Source organism: Jatropha curcas, chromosome 6, assembly GCF_041381405.1.
Source record: "Jatropha curcas cultivar XTBG-Jc1 chromosome 6, XTBG_Jcur_1.0, whole genome shotgun sequence".
Classification (NCBI taxonomy): domain Eukaryota; kingdom Viridiplantae; phylum Streptophyta; class Magnoliopsida; order Malpighiales; family Euphorbiaceae; genus Jatropha; species Jatropha curcas.
Genome location: NC_143156.1, coordinates 5873704 through 5889673, shown reverse-complemented (window position 1 = coordinate 5889673; position 15970 = coordinate 5873704). Strand labels below are relative to the sequence as shown.

At 31.2% G+C, this 15970-nt stretch overlaps 2 protein-coding genes across 8 annotated transcripts in view; one reads left to right on the top strand and one right to left on the bottom strand.

Moving 5' to 3' along the window:
- LOC105650836 (disease resistance-like protein DSC1) overlaps nt 1–15970 on the top strand; it is a 49337-nt gene that overhangs the window by 27207 nt on the left and 6160 nt on the right. The gene's annotated exons all lie outside the window — the stretch shown is intronic.
- Nucleotides 354–9023, bottom strand: LOC119369345 (serine/threonine-protein kinase TOR). Of its 7 annotated transcripts, none has more exons than XM_089722598.1 (6): nt 8778–9023; nt 7834–8172; nt 7686–7760; nt 7320–7492; nt 5774–5872; nt 354–723 (listed from the first exon to the last, which is right to left on the bottom strand). In XM_089722598.1, the coding sequence occupies exons 1-6, from the start codon at nt 8895–8897 to the stop codon at nt 369–371; spliced, it is 1161 nt and encodes a 386-aa protein (XP_089578724.1). In that variant the 5' UTR covers nt 8898–9023; the 3' UTR covers nt 354–368. The 7 variants fall into 7 exon arrangements, with proteins under 7 accessions (XP_089578724.1, XP_089578728.1, XP_089578729.1 ...); XM_089722602.1 differs by having other exon boundaries at nt 492–644; nt 8778–9018; XM_089722603.1 differs by having other exon boundaries at nt 697–718; nt 8778–9017.

Here is a 15970-nt window from a genome sequence, read left to right as displayed (position 1 = left end):
AACTTCAAGACATTAGACTTCGTTACTATATTTTCCAAAGTTACTTCCATATATATCAAAGAAACCCTTTTCCTTTCTCTTCCTTTCTCAAAGTATTCATATTTAAGTATCCTAGACAGGAATAAGGTTTTTTTTTTTCCTTTATTTTTTCAATAAAAACCAAATGGGTATAAATAATATTTTCATCTACACTATAAGAGAAAACACATACACTTAAAACTTATTACTAATTATATCATTTAAAGAATGTTAGAAGATCTATCAAGGCACATATGATTAGCGATAATATTCTTTTCCTTTTAAAGATATTAAGGTAGAAGATAATGTTTTTTTTTTTTTTTTTGCAAAAGATATTTTTTATTTTATTTCTATCTCAAATATTGAGTCCCTATAGCCTCTAAAAGTACAATTCCTTTAATCAAAGGAGGCAAAGAATTAAAAGAGGTAAAAGAAAGAGAAGTATAGTGAAGTCTACGATGAGTGGCCAAAAGATGTGCAGCTTGATTTCCTTCACGACATATGTGATGAATGGAAGAAGAGTGAAGATGCAACAAATTAGCAACACGCTGCAAGACCGAAGGACCTGCTCTAATCCACTGTGTCCGATTAACATGTGTAACTAGTTCCAGGCAATCCATTTCCACCTGGATGGGATAAAAACCTTTATCAATACTCCAAGAAAGCCCCCAAATCAAAGCTTTAAGCTCGGCATCATAAGCTGTCCTGGCATCAATCGGGAAACAAGCGGCAACAACAAAATTACCATGGCTGTTTCGGAGGATAGCACCCCCGGATGCTGAAAATTTGTTGAAAGACGCATCAATATTCAGTTTATAGCAATCTTGCCTAGGCCGAATCCAAGTAATAATCATTGGTTTTAATTTTTGTTTGCCAAAAGAAGCCGAAATGAAGATAATGTTATAATTTAAATAGACTAATTAATTTAATTTCCCTTCATAACTATTGGAATAGTAATTTTCTTTTTTTAAATAATGGTTAGTTCTCTAATAGCCTTCCAAATGAATATGCATAATTTTGAAATTTTGGTTTTCAAGTTTAGATTTTTAGATTGAGTGATTTATTAACAGAATCAGAAAAGCATAATTTGAATGGGAAAAAAAAAAAAAAAAAAAGGAAAGAGGAGGATAATATCACCCCTCTTCATTTTGAATCCTAGGATGGAATAAGTTCCTTGATTGTATTCGGGGAAATTAAAGAAATGTTGAATTTGGAATGCCCATAAGGTCATCAAAATAGCAAATGATCCCTTTGGGATTAGGTATATGCCAATTTAGGTCTTGTGGTTTAGGATTTTTGGTTATAATAAAATAAAAGCATAACACAAGAGATTATCTTTTTAATCAAAGGCATCATCAAAATATTGAAATATAACTATTGGATATCTCCAAGTCAAACCAAGAACAGTATTAAGATAAGTGGTTTAAAATACCCAATACAATGTCAATCATTATTATCCTTTATGCAGAGTGCATAAAGCTTTTGTTTTTTTTGGTAGCATTAGCCAAATTTTAGGGTTTTCCTAAACTTGGAATGGGGGCCCAATTGAGATGACATGGACTCAGCTTCATCGGTGAATGGGATTGTAAATATCCAATTTACTTAAAATTTTTAAATTTAAGAGCAATAATGGTAATAAATAATCATTTCTACACTATCCTAAAGGAATGATAATGGGCGACTAAGACTAAGGGTTGCCCACCAGAGGGAAACCAACTTATTGGAGTTCTCATTGGCTGATGCGTGAGGTGGTTGGACCCTGATTAAGACTAGGAGTGTCTTCAAAACTAATTGGTGGAGAAAAAAAAAAAAAAAGAACAATTGTAGTTAACAAAATTATCTTTTTATCAATTCTTTAAATAATTAATATTCATTTAATAGGGATACCATGAGAAATAAGAAATTAAGTTAAACCAAAATATATATATATATATATATATATATATATATATATATATAAAATGACACTTGAAATTAATATATATATATTTTTTAATTTAGACCCTTATGCTATTGACACTACATTGAATTGTGGACATGAAAATAAATTTTACCATCTTAATGAGAGGATGAAGGAATATTTAACTCGATTAAATTTTAATTTTAAATCAATTGAAACTGATTGTAGAAATCCATTTCTTCTAATTATATTTATACTCGATTAAATGTTTGTGCGTCATTTTGCAATTTATGTTTAAACGCTAGCAATGATAAATGTTGAGAACATGGTGGAATTTAAAATTTCACGAGAAGGTTAATGTAATTGTCCTTTTAATTTGGAAACAAAATAATTAAATAATTTTTATTTTAGTAGGACTTGTACTCGTAAGTGCATTACAAATAATGCGAAATAATTATTTTCACCAATTTGATAAATTAAGGGGAAGACCACCTTCTGTTGGGTAGCCCGTAGTGTTATTTCGGTCCATAAAGACCTCTAATGAATTAAAAAAAATATGGCTTGTAAATAAAACTTTGTTTATGAAATGAAAAGTATTTAATAATATTCTGAAACTTTTATTTTATTATGACCAATCAAAGCTATAGAATCTTACTATTATAATTTTAAAACTTAACAAAATTATTGATACCATGTGAATATCGCATATATATATTTAATGGAATTCATGTACACTGTCAGACTACAACAAGGGGGAAGGGCACTATCCCCTTAAAGGACTAGTTAGTGCATGTGTTTGGGCCTTAAGATCTCAACCCAGCAATTGACGAAAGAGAGGAATTGATTCAGTGAAAAGTAGTTTCAATTAGTAGCAAGAGGCAACAAAAAAAAGGAAGAAAAGGAAGGAACACCCTAGACAGGGCAATCAACAAAAATACTACGTAAAACATCTATGTTTCAGAAATGTTTCCTGCACGCAAACGTTTCGGGGCCATTTCTGTAAATTGAATAACTTGAAAACGCGTTTCGAGGCCATTTCTGTAAATTGAATAACTTGGAAACGCGTTTCCGCTCTCGAAATATGTTTCCATAAACTCAAAAGCTCATTTCTTAATTAAAATAAATACATAAAAAAATTCAGATTCATAAATCATGTATTTTTTATGAGTACGAAACTTGTAATTCTTTTGGATACCATTAAATATTGATTGGACTTGACTTGTTATTGAATATATTTAATGGTTTATAATAATTTATTTTTTTGTGTTTTATAAATAAAACCCTATACTTTTCATATTTACACATTTCCCCCACGTTTCCGTTTTCTATATTTTTAAAAATACCATTTCCCCGTGTCCATTTCCGCGTTTCCACGCTTCCACGTTTCAGTTTCTGTGCAACATAGTATAACATTTTTATCTAGTTTAAATTTCAACCAGGAAAAAATTTAAAAATAAAAAAACAACACACTGTTGAAAATCCTAAAAAAAGAAAATCAACAGCTTCTGGTTACATCCTATTTCCTCCAATATATTCAACTAAGTTTAGACCCTTATGCTATTGACACTATATTGAATTGTGGACATGAAAATAAATTTTACCATCTTAATGAGAGGATGAAGGAATATTTAACTCGATTAAATTTTAATTTTAAATCAATTGAAACTGATTGTAGAAATCCATTTCTTCTAATTATATTTATACTCGATTAAATGTTTGTGCTTCATTTTGCAATTTATGTTTAAACGCTAGCAATGATAAATGTTGAGAATATGGTGGAATTTAAAATTTCACGAGAAGGTTAATGTAATTGTCCTTTTAATTTGGAAACAAAATAATTAAATAATTTTTATTTTAGTAGGACTTGTATTCGTAAGTGCATTACAAATAATGCGAAATAATTGTTTTCACCAATTTGGTAAATTAAGGGGAAGACCACCTTCTGTTGGGTAGCCCGTAGTGTTATTTCGGTCCATAAAGACCTCCAATGAATTAAAAAAAGTATGGCTTGTAAATAAAACTTTGTTTATGAAATGAAAAGTATTTAATAATATTCTGAAACTTTTATTTTATTATGACCAATCAAAGCTATAGAATCTTACTATTATAATTTTAAAACCTAACAAAATTATTGATACCATGTAAATATAGCATATATATTTAATGGAATTTATGGACACTGTCAGACTCCAACCAGGAGGCAATATCCCCTTAAAAGAGCAACAGAATATGCTTGGCGCCATCTATTAGCTGTTATATAACACACTGTTGAAAATCCTAAAAAAGAAAATCAACAGCTTCTGGTTACATCCTATTTACTCCAATATATTCAACTAATCAATTTGCTGAAGGATATCCATACTTCTTGATTTAGATTTTGGATGTCCTCAATAATATTAACATTTCAATTCCGAAATTACTTTTAGAAATCTAAATTTCACAAGCATAAAGTCTTATCAACCTTTCATTCAGCATCATTCCCACCATTCCTCCATCAGTCTGTCAAAAATAAGATGAAAAAAACCACATTCTCAAACCAGAGAAGTATGAGCCCGTCTCATGTGATAAGAATTTATCAAACACAAGTCAAAATAATAACTCCAAAGCATCCTCCAAATCACTAAAACAAAAAAAAAATCCATTTATAGTTGGAGAAAATGAAGCTCATTGGAAATTAACCAAGTAAATTGAGCATCAAATGGTAGAATTCCTCAAAAGCATACTTCCTTAGGCAACTACCAAATCTCTTAACACTACAAGTAACTCTCAGACTCCATAGGTTTCTCACAAATGCCAAATCAGATTGAACTCCACTCAAGCACCCACCTACCAAGCATAATTCACATACATAGAAGACATCTGAGACAAGGAAGGAGAGAGAGAGAGAGAGAGGAGGGGGGGCAGGGAGGAGAGAGGTTTCTTCCTAGACCTATTTAGATCATAAACCATCATGTCATCAACGCTCTGATCCCTAAGGCCCAAACATCTAACAAAACAAAAATGAAAAAAGAACCGATGAACTATAAGCCTTACAATTACAAACAAACCCAGGAGCCACAAGAAGGGGTCCGCTTGCTTCAAATTAATAACATCAACATCATATAACTTTAATCCTTGATGCATAACAACATTAATGTAAGTTTTCAAAATAAGGTCCTTAAACTCCCCGCCATTAAAAAGGTACCACCAAGATTCTAAAAATTGTTATCACAGTGTCCCAGTATCGAAGCATATTAGACTGTGATGGCTAGGGATACAATTAAAAAAATATGCAAAATGACTCAATTTTATTACTTAACATATATAAAAAAGCGAGAGCCAGTGCATGAAGTATCCCAAATTTGTGGGATCTGAGGAGGGTTGATGCATACAACCTTCCCCATTCTTTTCACAGGAAAGCTGTTTATGTGGCTTGAACCCATGAACTCCAGGTTATAAGTGAACTAACCTATACTTATTAAATGTACACTTGTCAATACTGTGAAGTTAACATATAAATAAATTATGATTATCTGAGAGTAACTAATTAAGTGGTAACCTTTTATTTAAAATATAAAAGGTGAACTGTGGCCTAATAGGCCTCCAAATGATTTTGTTTATTCTTGAAGCCATGATTAACAAGACCCTGAACAATCTGTCTAAGAACTCATAAAGACCAATAGTGGTTATTGTTCCCAAATGCCTCTCAATTTCCCAGCCCCTAAATGACTAGGACCAATTCCCAACTCTCAACAACATTTTCAAAAACTGGAATAAATTTCTCAACACAAATGTTCTTATACCAAAAATTAAATTAGTCCATAAGCAAAAGGTCAAAAACTGTTTCAGAAAAAGAAATGAGGCATATTAACTTACCTCAAAAGCTCTCCAACTGCAAGTAAAGAGCCATGTATACTGTGAACAGGGGCATTTTTACCCAACCCATCCTGTGTGGCCTCGAACATACGATAGTACCTGTTCAAAAGCAAAACCAAACAGCATTTATTACTCAATAGAGCATAAATTTCTTTCGAAAGAAAAGCATATACTAGATTTTACTCTTGTCACAAGATAATGCATCTCAGAACATGAAGCCTGGAAGTAAAATCCACAAGCATGCAGCACCAAGGTCACCAAACCCATTAGGAAACACTTTTTTCTTACATAAAGGACCAGCAGAGAAGCCCATCAAATCCAAGGAGGACAATTTTCTTATCGGAATATACTAATATAGACCTTCAACAAATATGTCATTCAACTAAATGAGGATTTTTTTCTGAGCTTTCCTCATACCCCTCTGTTTTCCCCCCATTCAGAGGGGCAGATAAAGAGCTTCTTATCAATTTTTGGTGGTATAATCAAAAGAAAGTAACAAACAACTAGCACAAAGTCTGTCAAGAATCTTTTCCAATTGGTCAAGAATTTCAGACACAGGCTTCTTTTATCGCTTGAACCAAAAATCCACAACCTTCATTTCTTAACTTTGAGTTATCTTGTCATGGGCCTCATGGCCAATTATTCTCCATATTTTTTTTTATTAGACCTCTCTTTCAAGATCAATGATCATTACTAGATTAACCTCAGCAACATTTGGTACCAGAGCAACAACCCGGAGAACATAAAAGCTATAACGCCAATCCACTGACTAATTCTAGAGACTATTCATCACTAATAACCACCAGAATTTACCTTTTGTTGTGTGATATCTTGTATTCACTATAAATTGGAAATTTGGTGTCCTTATAGGTCCAAATATTCCTCATCTTTACAACAACTAAACCTTAATCCCAAACTAGTTGGAGTCGGCTATATGATTCCTTTGTTTCTATTCCATTCTATTCATATCCAAGTCCCATTAACGTCAAGAAATAATAAATCTTTTGAGACAACTTCCTTCCATATGGTTCTAGATCTACCTCTTCCCAGTTTAACCTCCATCATCAATGCATCAAATTTACCAGCCAAAGCATATGGGATCTATATAGGACATAGACAAACCTATGGAAAATGTCAAAAAAGAATCTTCCCAACCATAAGACTCTTGAGTCTTGATCCCTAACTCAGCTTTCAACAGTGAAAAAGCAAACACGTCTATTTTGACCAAATGTTATTTAAATTCATTATCCTGCTCCTAAATGAACCTCTCCTGGATAACTTCTCAACTTTTCAGCTGCCAAATGCAAAGTGCAATGAGTGTAAATTGGTTAAACAGGAAAACTATGAGAGTTCTTCTCTTCTACCAATTGCATCCTTCAAACATCTCAAATAGCTTCCGGAGCTCTCTTATTTTTGCGCTTTTTTTTTTTTTTCCCAAATGAGTGGCCAGGTGAATTAGGACAGGTCAAGCAATCGCCCAAGTAGAACTTCTTGATGCCAAATATATTTACTTTCACAAATTGAAATATTTCATAACTGTACTAACCATTGCACAGGCCAACGTGTCTCACGCTTTTCAATAACTCGAAGGCAAGCACGCAATGCCTCAACAGCTCGCTCTCTAACCTCCAGTGTTGGATGCCTCAATGCAACCCAGATAGCGGCGACAAATTCAGGTACATGAACATTGAATACTGTGGAAGCATTTTCTGCCATTTCCTGCCATGGTCAAAATGCAGAGTATATGTCTCGACCATGAAGATATTACTGAAAATCGAAAGAAAATGTTGACTAAAGACAAACTGAGTTTCCGAACTAAACAATTTAGTCTTCCAACTAAACACTAGTAACAAGGAAAAAAAAAAAAAGAAATGTTTTTTCCAATAATTTGTGAGGGAAAATAGTACTATACTTTCAAGATTGAGACTGCAGCAAAAAGACGATATTCTGCTCTATCATTGCGAAGCCAGTCTAGTGCCATTTTCACCTATGACAAAAAAGAAATGTAAGGTGATGCAAAGCAAGAGAAATACTAACAATTAAATAAAGCTAGAATGAACCTGAAATTCCGCTTCATCTGCAGTCATTGCCCCTCCAGCCCTAGCCAAATGGCCAAGAACCCTACTAGCAAGGGTCAACACATCACGATCTCGTTTTACTTCAAACACATTCCGCATATAAATAGAAAATTTAGAGACTTTAGAGGCATTCTCGCCAAGTGCCACATCTATCAACTCGTCAATGGCTCTTAAGGCTCCCAAATTCTCAGCAACTTCGTTACTTTCTAGCTGACTTGAAATCTTTTCATATAACTGATCCATGAAACGGGAAAAAGCTTCTCCACTAAGATCACGGGCTTCCTCCTCCAAATGTTTTCTTAAGGCCATTGATGTGCCTTCCTGTATATAGCACAACATTTATCCACCAAAGCCCAGAAATTAAATACCATACATAAACAATAAAAATAAATAACATACTTTGAATCAGGCAGATAGCAAGTTCTCAAGAAGCTAATATAAAGCGCCAACATAAATTACACAATTAATTCAACAGAAAGCAACAAAACGAAAAGCTGAAACATCTGTCCACTTCTCTTTCTTGCATTGTATTTTCAAGTAAAGTAGCATAAAATCCTAAAACCAGTACTCATAAACTCAACAAAACACAACTACAAGCTCATTTCAAGCTAGTTTATCCTTAATTGAGAAAGAGATATAGAACTATTTTGATTTTCACTGTCACTTTTTTCCACCACTTTCTCGACTGTCAAACAGAGAAGCTCAACAATATTTTACACTAACCTCCGGGAACCAAGTCTAACTCCAAAATTAACTTCACTTGTTTATTCCACTCCAAACTAACTCCATCACTAATCCGCAATTCGCAACCAAAATGCAAACAGAAGCACAATTCTCACCCTTCCGTCTCCCTCTCACTTCATTTCCCCGCAAAATAAAAAGAAAGAAAACGAAGAAGAAGAAGAGACGGTAAAAATTGGCAATACCTTGGGGTTGCCACGAGTGCAGAGGTCTGCAAGTATGCGATTGAGAGCATCAAAGCTGCCGCCACCGGGACCGGCGGAGGCAGGAGCTAGAAAGCGGAGGGACTGCAACGTGGAGGCCATTCTATTGGCTCACACCAAAACCTAAAAATGCCAACTCCCTCGTAAATATATTACACGGATCTTGTTTAAGACATCTATTTCGTAGTTGCAGAGAAAGAGAATTGTTTTTCCTTTTCAATTTTGGTTGAAATAAAATTATAAAAATTATTATATGTACATACGTTATAAAGTACCACTTTATGCTACCTCATTTTAAATTTGTCACTTAAAATAATCTCAATTTCTATTTTTTAACATTAAACTCTCTTCTAATCAGTTTCCATCAAAGTGCACCTAACAACCGAGGTTGCATGCCGGACTGAAGAAATTAATAATTAATATTGTGTTAGCATGGTGAATGCCTCTCAAAAATTTCCTCTCATTCATCTTCTCTATACTTCTCACGCTTTAATATTTTTTTTTTTCTCTCATCTCAAATCTTACACAGGATGTCTATATATGTTTCTGATTCGAGAATCATTTTATTATGTAATGTTGTTGATAAGATTGTAAGTAAAGTCATGGGTAACTGAATGAAACATTGTTTAGTCAGTGTTATTTCAAAAAGGCAAAGTGTTTTTATACTTGGGTGCTATATTTATGATAGCATAATGGTGGCAGATGAGGTGATGCACTTTTAGAAAAGAAAAACATAAGGTAAGCAAGGTTTTGTTGCTCCAAAAATACATATGTCTAAAGCCTACGATATAGCCGAATGACTTTTTTTAAAGCAATTATTGTTGATGTTGGGTTTTTGTGTGCCATGGGTTGAAAATGTTTTGAGAATGGTTACCGCTGCAGTGTACTCAGTGATACATAATGGTAAGATGTATGAGCCTATTATTCCGAAAAGGGGATTCCACCAGGGTAATCTCATATCACCATATCTGTTTATTATCTATGCCGAAGCACTTTCCGTTTTAATGACAAAGTTTGAAGTAAGCGGTTAATTACATGGTTGTAGTGTGTCTCGAGGAGCACCTTTTATTGCACATCTATTATTTGCGGATGATGCGTATTATTTTTTGCAGGCACAAGTGTCGAAAGCTTTCATTATTAAACATTGTTTGTCTCTCTATTAACAGGCCTCAAGACAACAGGTGAATTTTAGTAAATCTAAGGTTCATTTTAGTGCTAATACAGATTGAGGTATGCATGAGACTATTTGTAATTAACTTGGTGTTAGTAAAGCATCGTGTTACTCAAACTACTTGGGCTTGCCATTGGTGATTGGCAAAAGCAAAAAGGAAGTTTTTATATAAAATTAATATAAAATTTCAATAATTAAATAACTTGTTAAGGAAATTATATATTTATAATAATAAAACATTGATATAATTTGACAACCAAATTTAATGAAAATAAAATTACTTATCAATCAATTTAAATTTTGATATAACAATTTAATTTTAATTAACTTAATTTTTAATATATAATGTAATACCATGAACTATTTATATTACTAAATGTGAGAAATCATGATTAGTTATTATAAAATTTAATATATCAATTTTTATTGTAGAACATCATTTATAATTTTTTTAATTTTTTGCTGAACATATAATTAATTTTATAGTTATTTTATTTAGAAAAAAATTCTTTCAATATATTACATGGTTTACTAATATAATATGTTATGTCATAATTTTTACATTATATGTATATATTTCTGGTGAGTTTTATTTTCTATTTTATATTCAAACAATAAATCTTATAGTAAATTCCTTCATAAACTAATAAATTATATTTATTTTTTTGTAAAATAAGTTATTTGTAGAAAATAATTATAACCAAATTAAAAATTTATTAAAATTGATAATTAAACATATTATGTACTTACCATATTTAATATGTATATTATTTAGTATAACATAACCACTCAAAATTAAATTAATTTTATTTTTTAACCAATAACATTAAAATTCTTAAAAATATTATATTTTTATTATATTTAATATATACCTTATTTAGTATCATCAAATAGCATTATCATATTATATTGTATTACCATATAATATGGAATATTACCACTTTATGTATATATTATCATATTTAATATTATACATTATATATATAATAGTAGTTTTTTTTCAACATGTGCTTATTGTTTTTAATTGAAAATTAGTTTTTTACTTTTTTATATTATATAATACTATTATTTTTTAAAATCTAATTTTAATTATCATAATTTATTATTAATTTTTTTTAATTTTTTATAGTAAATTTGTTTGATTTAATAACTGCTTGTCTTGATAATTTTTACGTTTACGCATACATATCTTTTTATTATATGTTACTCGTTGTTCTCATTCATATTTTTTTATTGTATGTTACTCGTTGTTCTCACTTATATTTTAACTTTTATATATCTATAAACCTCTTGTTAATTCACCATTTTCCTCAATTAATTTTAAGTTTCATGGAACAATTTGAGTCTAGTCATAGCTAGGGTTCTTGGAATTATGGTTTAAGGTTAATTTTGGCCAAATAGTTAATTAAATGTAAAATTAACAATCAAATTCATAGTTCTTATAATATTTTTCTTAATTTAATATATAATTTATGAGATTTGGTGAAATTCGAGCTGAAACTATTGTTAGCAATAACTAAAGCGTGTCAATATGAAACCTAAGTGTATCTAAACTGATATATTATAATGAAATCATTAATTGATATTATGAATATTTTACCTTATTCTTAGCCATTTGTTTTATTAATATTTTGAACATTCAATATTGTAAATAATTAAATCCATTAGCTAACTTGATATATAATTTTTATTCAACTATTTATTTTCTTGAATTCAGAGTTTGAATGTTAGAGAATGTAATAAATATTTTCTAAAATAAAATATAAAAATAAATAGATAATAAAAATATAATATTTATCTTAAAATCAACTAATATTATTTTCTTAATAATCCATTTTTGTGACTAACATTCTAATACTTCATTATTTTTGCAAGTATCGTCATGTTGAATATCAGTTTAGTCTTTCATATCATTGTTATCTCCCACAAAAGTATTAAAAAAATATAATTATGTAGCATATACAGTTATATATAAAATAATTATTAAGCCAATAAGAAAATATTCTTGATAGCAAAACCAAAAATTATTGATAACAAAAATAAACAAATTCTTGATACCAAAAGCAATTTAAACTAAACATGTATACCTATATATATATAGAACAAAGTTTTTCTGCAGTAGGATTCTTAATTAGTATTCTCAATATATTTTTAATTTAATATATTTATAGTATATAAAATAATATGTTATCAACTTACCCTTAATAAAATATATTTATTGTAAAAAATATTGTTTATTTATTTACACTAATCAAACGTAATAAGAAATTTTAGTAATAAAATAATATAATCAATGTCAATTGTAAATAGTACTTGTGTAATCCTTGGTCTCATTTGGTATACTTAATTATATTATTATCATATATTTATTATAATCTTATCATATTTAAAAATAAATAGTATATAAAATGATATATTATTTAAAATAAAAAACTTTAATCATATTTTGCTACAACATAATTGCATATAAAGTTTTATATTTAAATATATTATACTAAAAAATTTATATTTAAATAGACAAATTAATAACTAATTAAAATTAAATTACCTTTATTTTTTCAACTAATATATTATTAAATTACCTTTAGAGGATGTATTATCTTAAGTTCCTCAAGTTCTCTGCTTCATTCTGCAGTGAAATCAATTATTCCTTCCTCAAGGCGTTCATTTTCTTTCCCGTGAGCTAAGATTACTCCACTAGTATTAATTTTTCAAAGGATAATTATATTATTAGTGTCTGAACTTTCTATGTCTTTTCTATTTTGATGTCTCAACGAAGAACAACAATGATTGAATGTCTAAATTTATAAAATATTACAATTATGTGTCTCCAGTTGACGTGACAAACTAGTGGGATTCAATTTTTATGACATGGCAGCTGATTCGGTGATAATTAATGGACTTTTTACCATATAACTAGTTGCTAACATAAAATTGCCCTGAAATTTAATAATCATGACATCATCAACACGTTACATCATCGTATCGCCCACTAACAGAATATTACTATCTGTCCTTTCACCATATTTTATTGTTGTTATGGGGCACGTATAATTCTTGAACTGAGATTCAATTAACCGAGATTCACAAGGAAATTTCACCTCAACCGCCGGTAGATTTAGTCAAGGTACTGTGCTAAAATTATCGCTACAATAATAAGGGCGCAGTCAACGAGTAATGAGTAAATCTTTGCGTACAAAAGAAGATGGGCAAGCTGATGTTTGAACGGTGGAAAGTAGCCGAGGGAGGAAAAGAGAAGTGGAAATTTGGGTTATTTTGTTTGTACACATTTAATATTAAATTATTACTAAGTCTACCCTAATTGCGTTTTGGGAATGACATTTTCTATAACGCGTTGAATGAGAATTAAGACAATTAAATTTTTAAACGCATAATAATTTATAATAATTTAAATTATTCTGTAAAAGATAATTATTTTTAAAATAATTATTACAAAATAATAATATTTTCATCAATATTATGTCATATTTCTTAATATTTTATAAAAGATAACTATTTATTATTTTTTAATATTTTGTAAAACTATTATTTTTTGTAAAGTTGTTAGATAACAAAATAATATCTCTGGTTACCATTATTTTGTAATAATATAATTATTTGTTTATGACTCTCTGTCACGACCCATTTCCGTGGGCTGAACCGGCACTAGAGCCTGAATAGGCTTAAGGCCCCCGAAGCCCGTAGTAAGCCTAACTTTTAAATCTCACATTCTATTCATAATTATGGATTCAGGCCCATTAACTTATTTCACATATGTATCCAAAATACGGTTCAGATATTTAATATGGATTTTTATTATTTATTTACAACCCAACTGGAATACAATTGCGGAACTCTACCTTTACATTTACATCGTTATTTCTATCATTAACAGTCTTCTATAATAACTGTTTCAACTCCATAGAGCTTTCCTTTCTTTCTATTACCTGAAAAAAAATAGTAGGCAGGGGTGAGCGCCAAACTTAATAAGTAGGGTTAGATAATCCTCTCACCCCATACAGTTACACAAATGCTAAAATATTTTAGTCTGGTCACTCGTTTAGTTATATGATCATGCAGTTTGTCACACAAATAGCAATACAACAGCAATCACAATCATTATCACCTTCATATAATCACATTACGTGGAAATTAGTCAGTGGCGTCACCTAAACCCCCGACGAGTCATCCTCTTACACGGCCCATCCTCTCAAACATGTGCACCCAGGGAGCCAATCCCCCATATCTGGCCGACCGGTCTAATCCTCACATGACCAGTCCTCTCATTCTTTTTACATTCTCCCTTTTCTTTTCCATATCATCCATATCATATCATCAGGTGCACATGGGGGCGCCGATCTCCCATTTATCCGGCCGACGGTCCAATTTCATAATTTCATCATAATCAGGATCCATACTTTACCGACTGTCCTCACAAACCCATGGTGACCCACTTCATCCCAATTCCACACAAACAAAGCACAGTATATACATACACAGCACAAGTAATCAAGCAATTCTTAATCAGAACAATAATGCAGCACAATATGGCAATTAAGCAAAATAATGCATGATAACATTTAGCCGTGAATGCATGAATGCAGGCGGATGATGCGAATTATCTAACACTACTCACAGTTTTTGTTGTCCTTAAAAGGACTGCCTTTCTTATTGTGCGCTTCCAGCCATTGTCTTCACATTCCGAAACTTTATAAGCATCTATATAATAAGAAAATTCTACATAAGAATTCTAATTTGGGAAATGCAGTTTACATTCATTTATTTGTTTTCGTTACCCGTTGGTTCACTAACTTATCAAACTAAACTGTATATCTATAGTGTATCTTTATTTGATTTATTTCTTTTAATTTATTCTTTAAGTAAAACGTCTAGTTATTCGGTAAATAATATTTTATGATAATACTAATCAAAATATTAATATGATTAATAATAATAATAATATTAATAATGATAATACGATTGATCATATAATATTCATAACGACAATAATCTTAGTCGGTATTTAATTTAGTAAACTATATAGAAATTCGTTACTCTTGTTTATTTATTCATGTGTTCATATCTTTCAGATAAGTGCCGTTAGTAAATTAATGTTCCATAATAATGATGATATTAATAATATTAGCAATATTAAAATGAGAGTAGCGTAATTAACTAGACTGGTTCTTATACCACCGTAGTATTATAATTATTAATTACCCACAATTAATGATATTTACGTATTAATTTGAATTTAAGCATTTCTATTTTCGGTGAAAATCTTTATTATCCTTTAACTATCTAGAAGTCTGATTCTATAATCGATGTTCATATACTTCAATTATCTGTATCTAAATTCATAATTCTCCAATTTTTACTAATTCAATTAACCTTATATTCAATTAATTAATTAATTCAAGTTTTGAAATTTATACCAAAAATAAGCAACTAGGCCTTACAATGTAACGATCAAAAATCGGATTTGATTTTCGTGATCCGCGAGAAGAGGAGATCATTCTGCCTCTTGAAGTCCTCGCCGGAATGCCGCCATATCCGCCGTACACGGTGGCCGGCAAAATTAAACCGCCTAGAAAATTGCAAGGTCACCACCACCCGACTCCAATTTTCGTGAGGAATCCAAATCTGCTATCAATTTATTGAGCCAGTGGCTCGTTTGGCCGGATCGACCTCCACAGCCACCTTCAAGCCGCCGTCCATGGTGGTTCATCTAAACTCAAGCAAAATCACAAATTGATGGAGGGGAAATGTTCACATGGGGCAGAGGAGTCGATCGAGACCTTCGGTTCACCTTGAGCCCGTCGAAAATGGCGAGAAGTCGCCGGAGATCGAAGAGCGTGACTGTTGGAGCAGATGGCCTCGATTCGCGCCGCTGGAGGTCCGATCGGAGCGAGGGGAAGTTGGAACCGTGTCCAGCATCGCCAGAGGAATCGATCGCCATCTTCATCTTGCTGAACGGTGGTCGAAAACGCGAAGGAGAGGAAGA

Coding starts and splice junctions, on each gene's coding strand:
- LOC119369345 (XM_089722598.1), bottom strand. CDS start 8,897: ATGGCCTCCACGTTGCAGTCCCTCCGCTTTCTAGCTCCTGCCTCCGCC. Junction 8,173..8,777: donor GCACTCGTGGCAACCCCAAG/GTATTGCCAATT, acceptor TGCTATATACAG/GAAGGCACATCAATGGCCTT. Junction 724..5,773: donor GCAGTTGGAGAGCTTTTGAG/GTAAGTTAATAT, acceptor GATTGATGCCAG/GACAGCTTATGATGCCGAGC.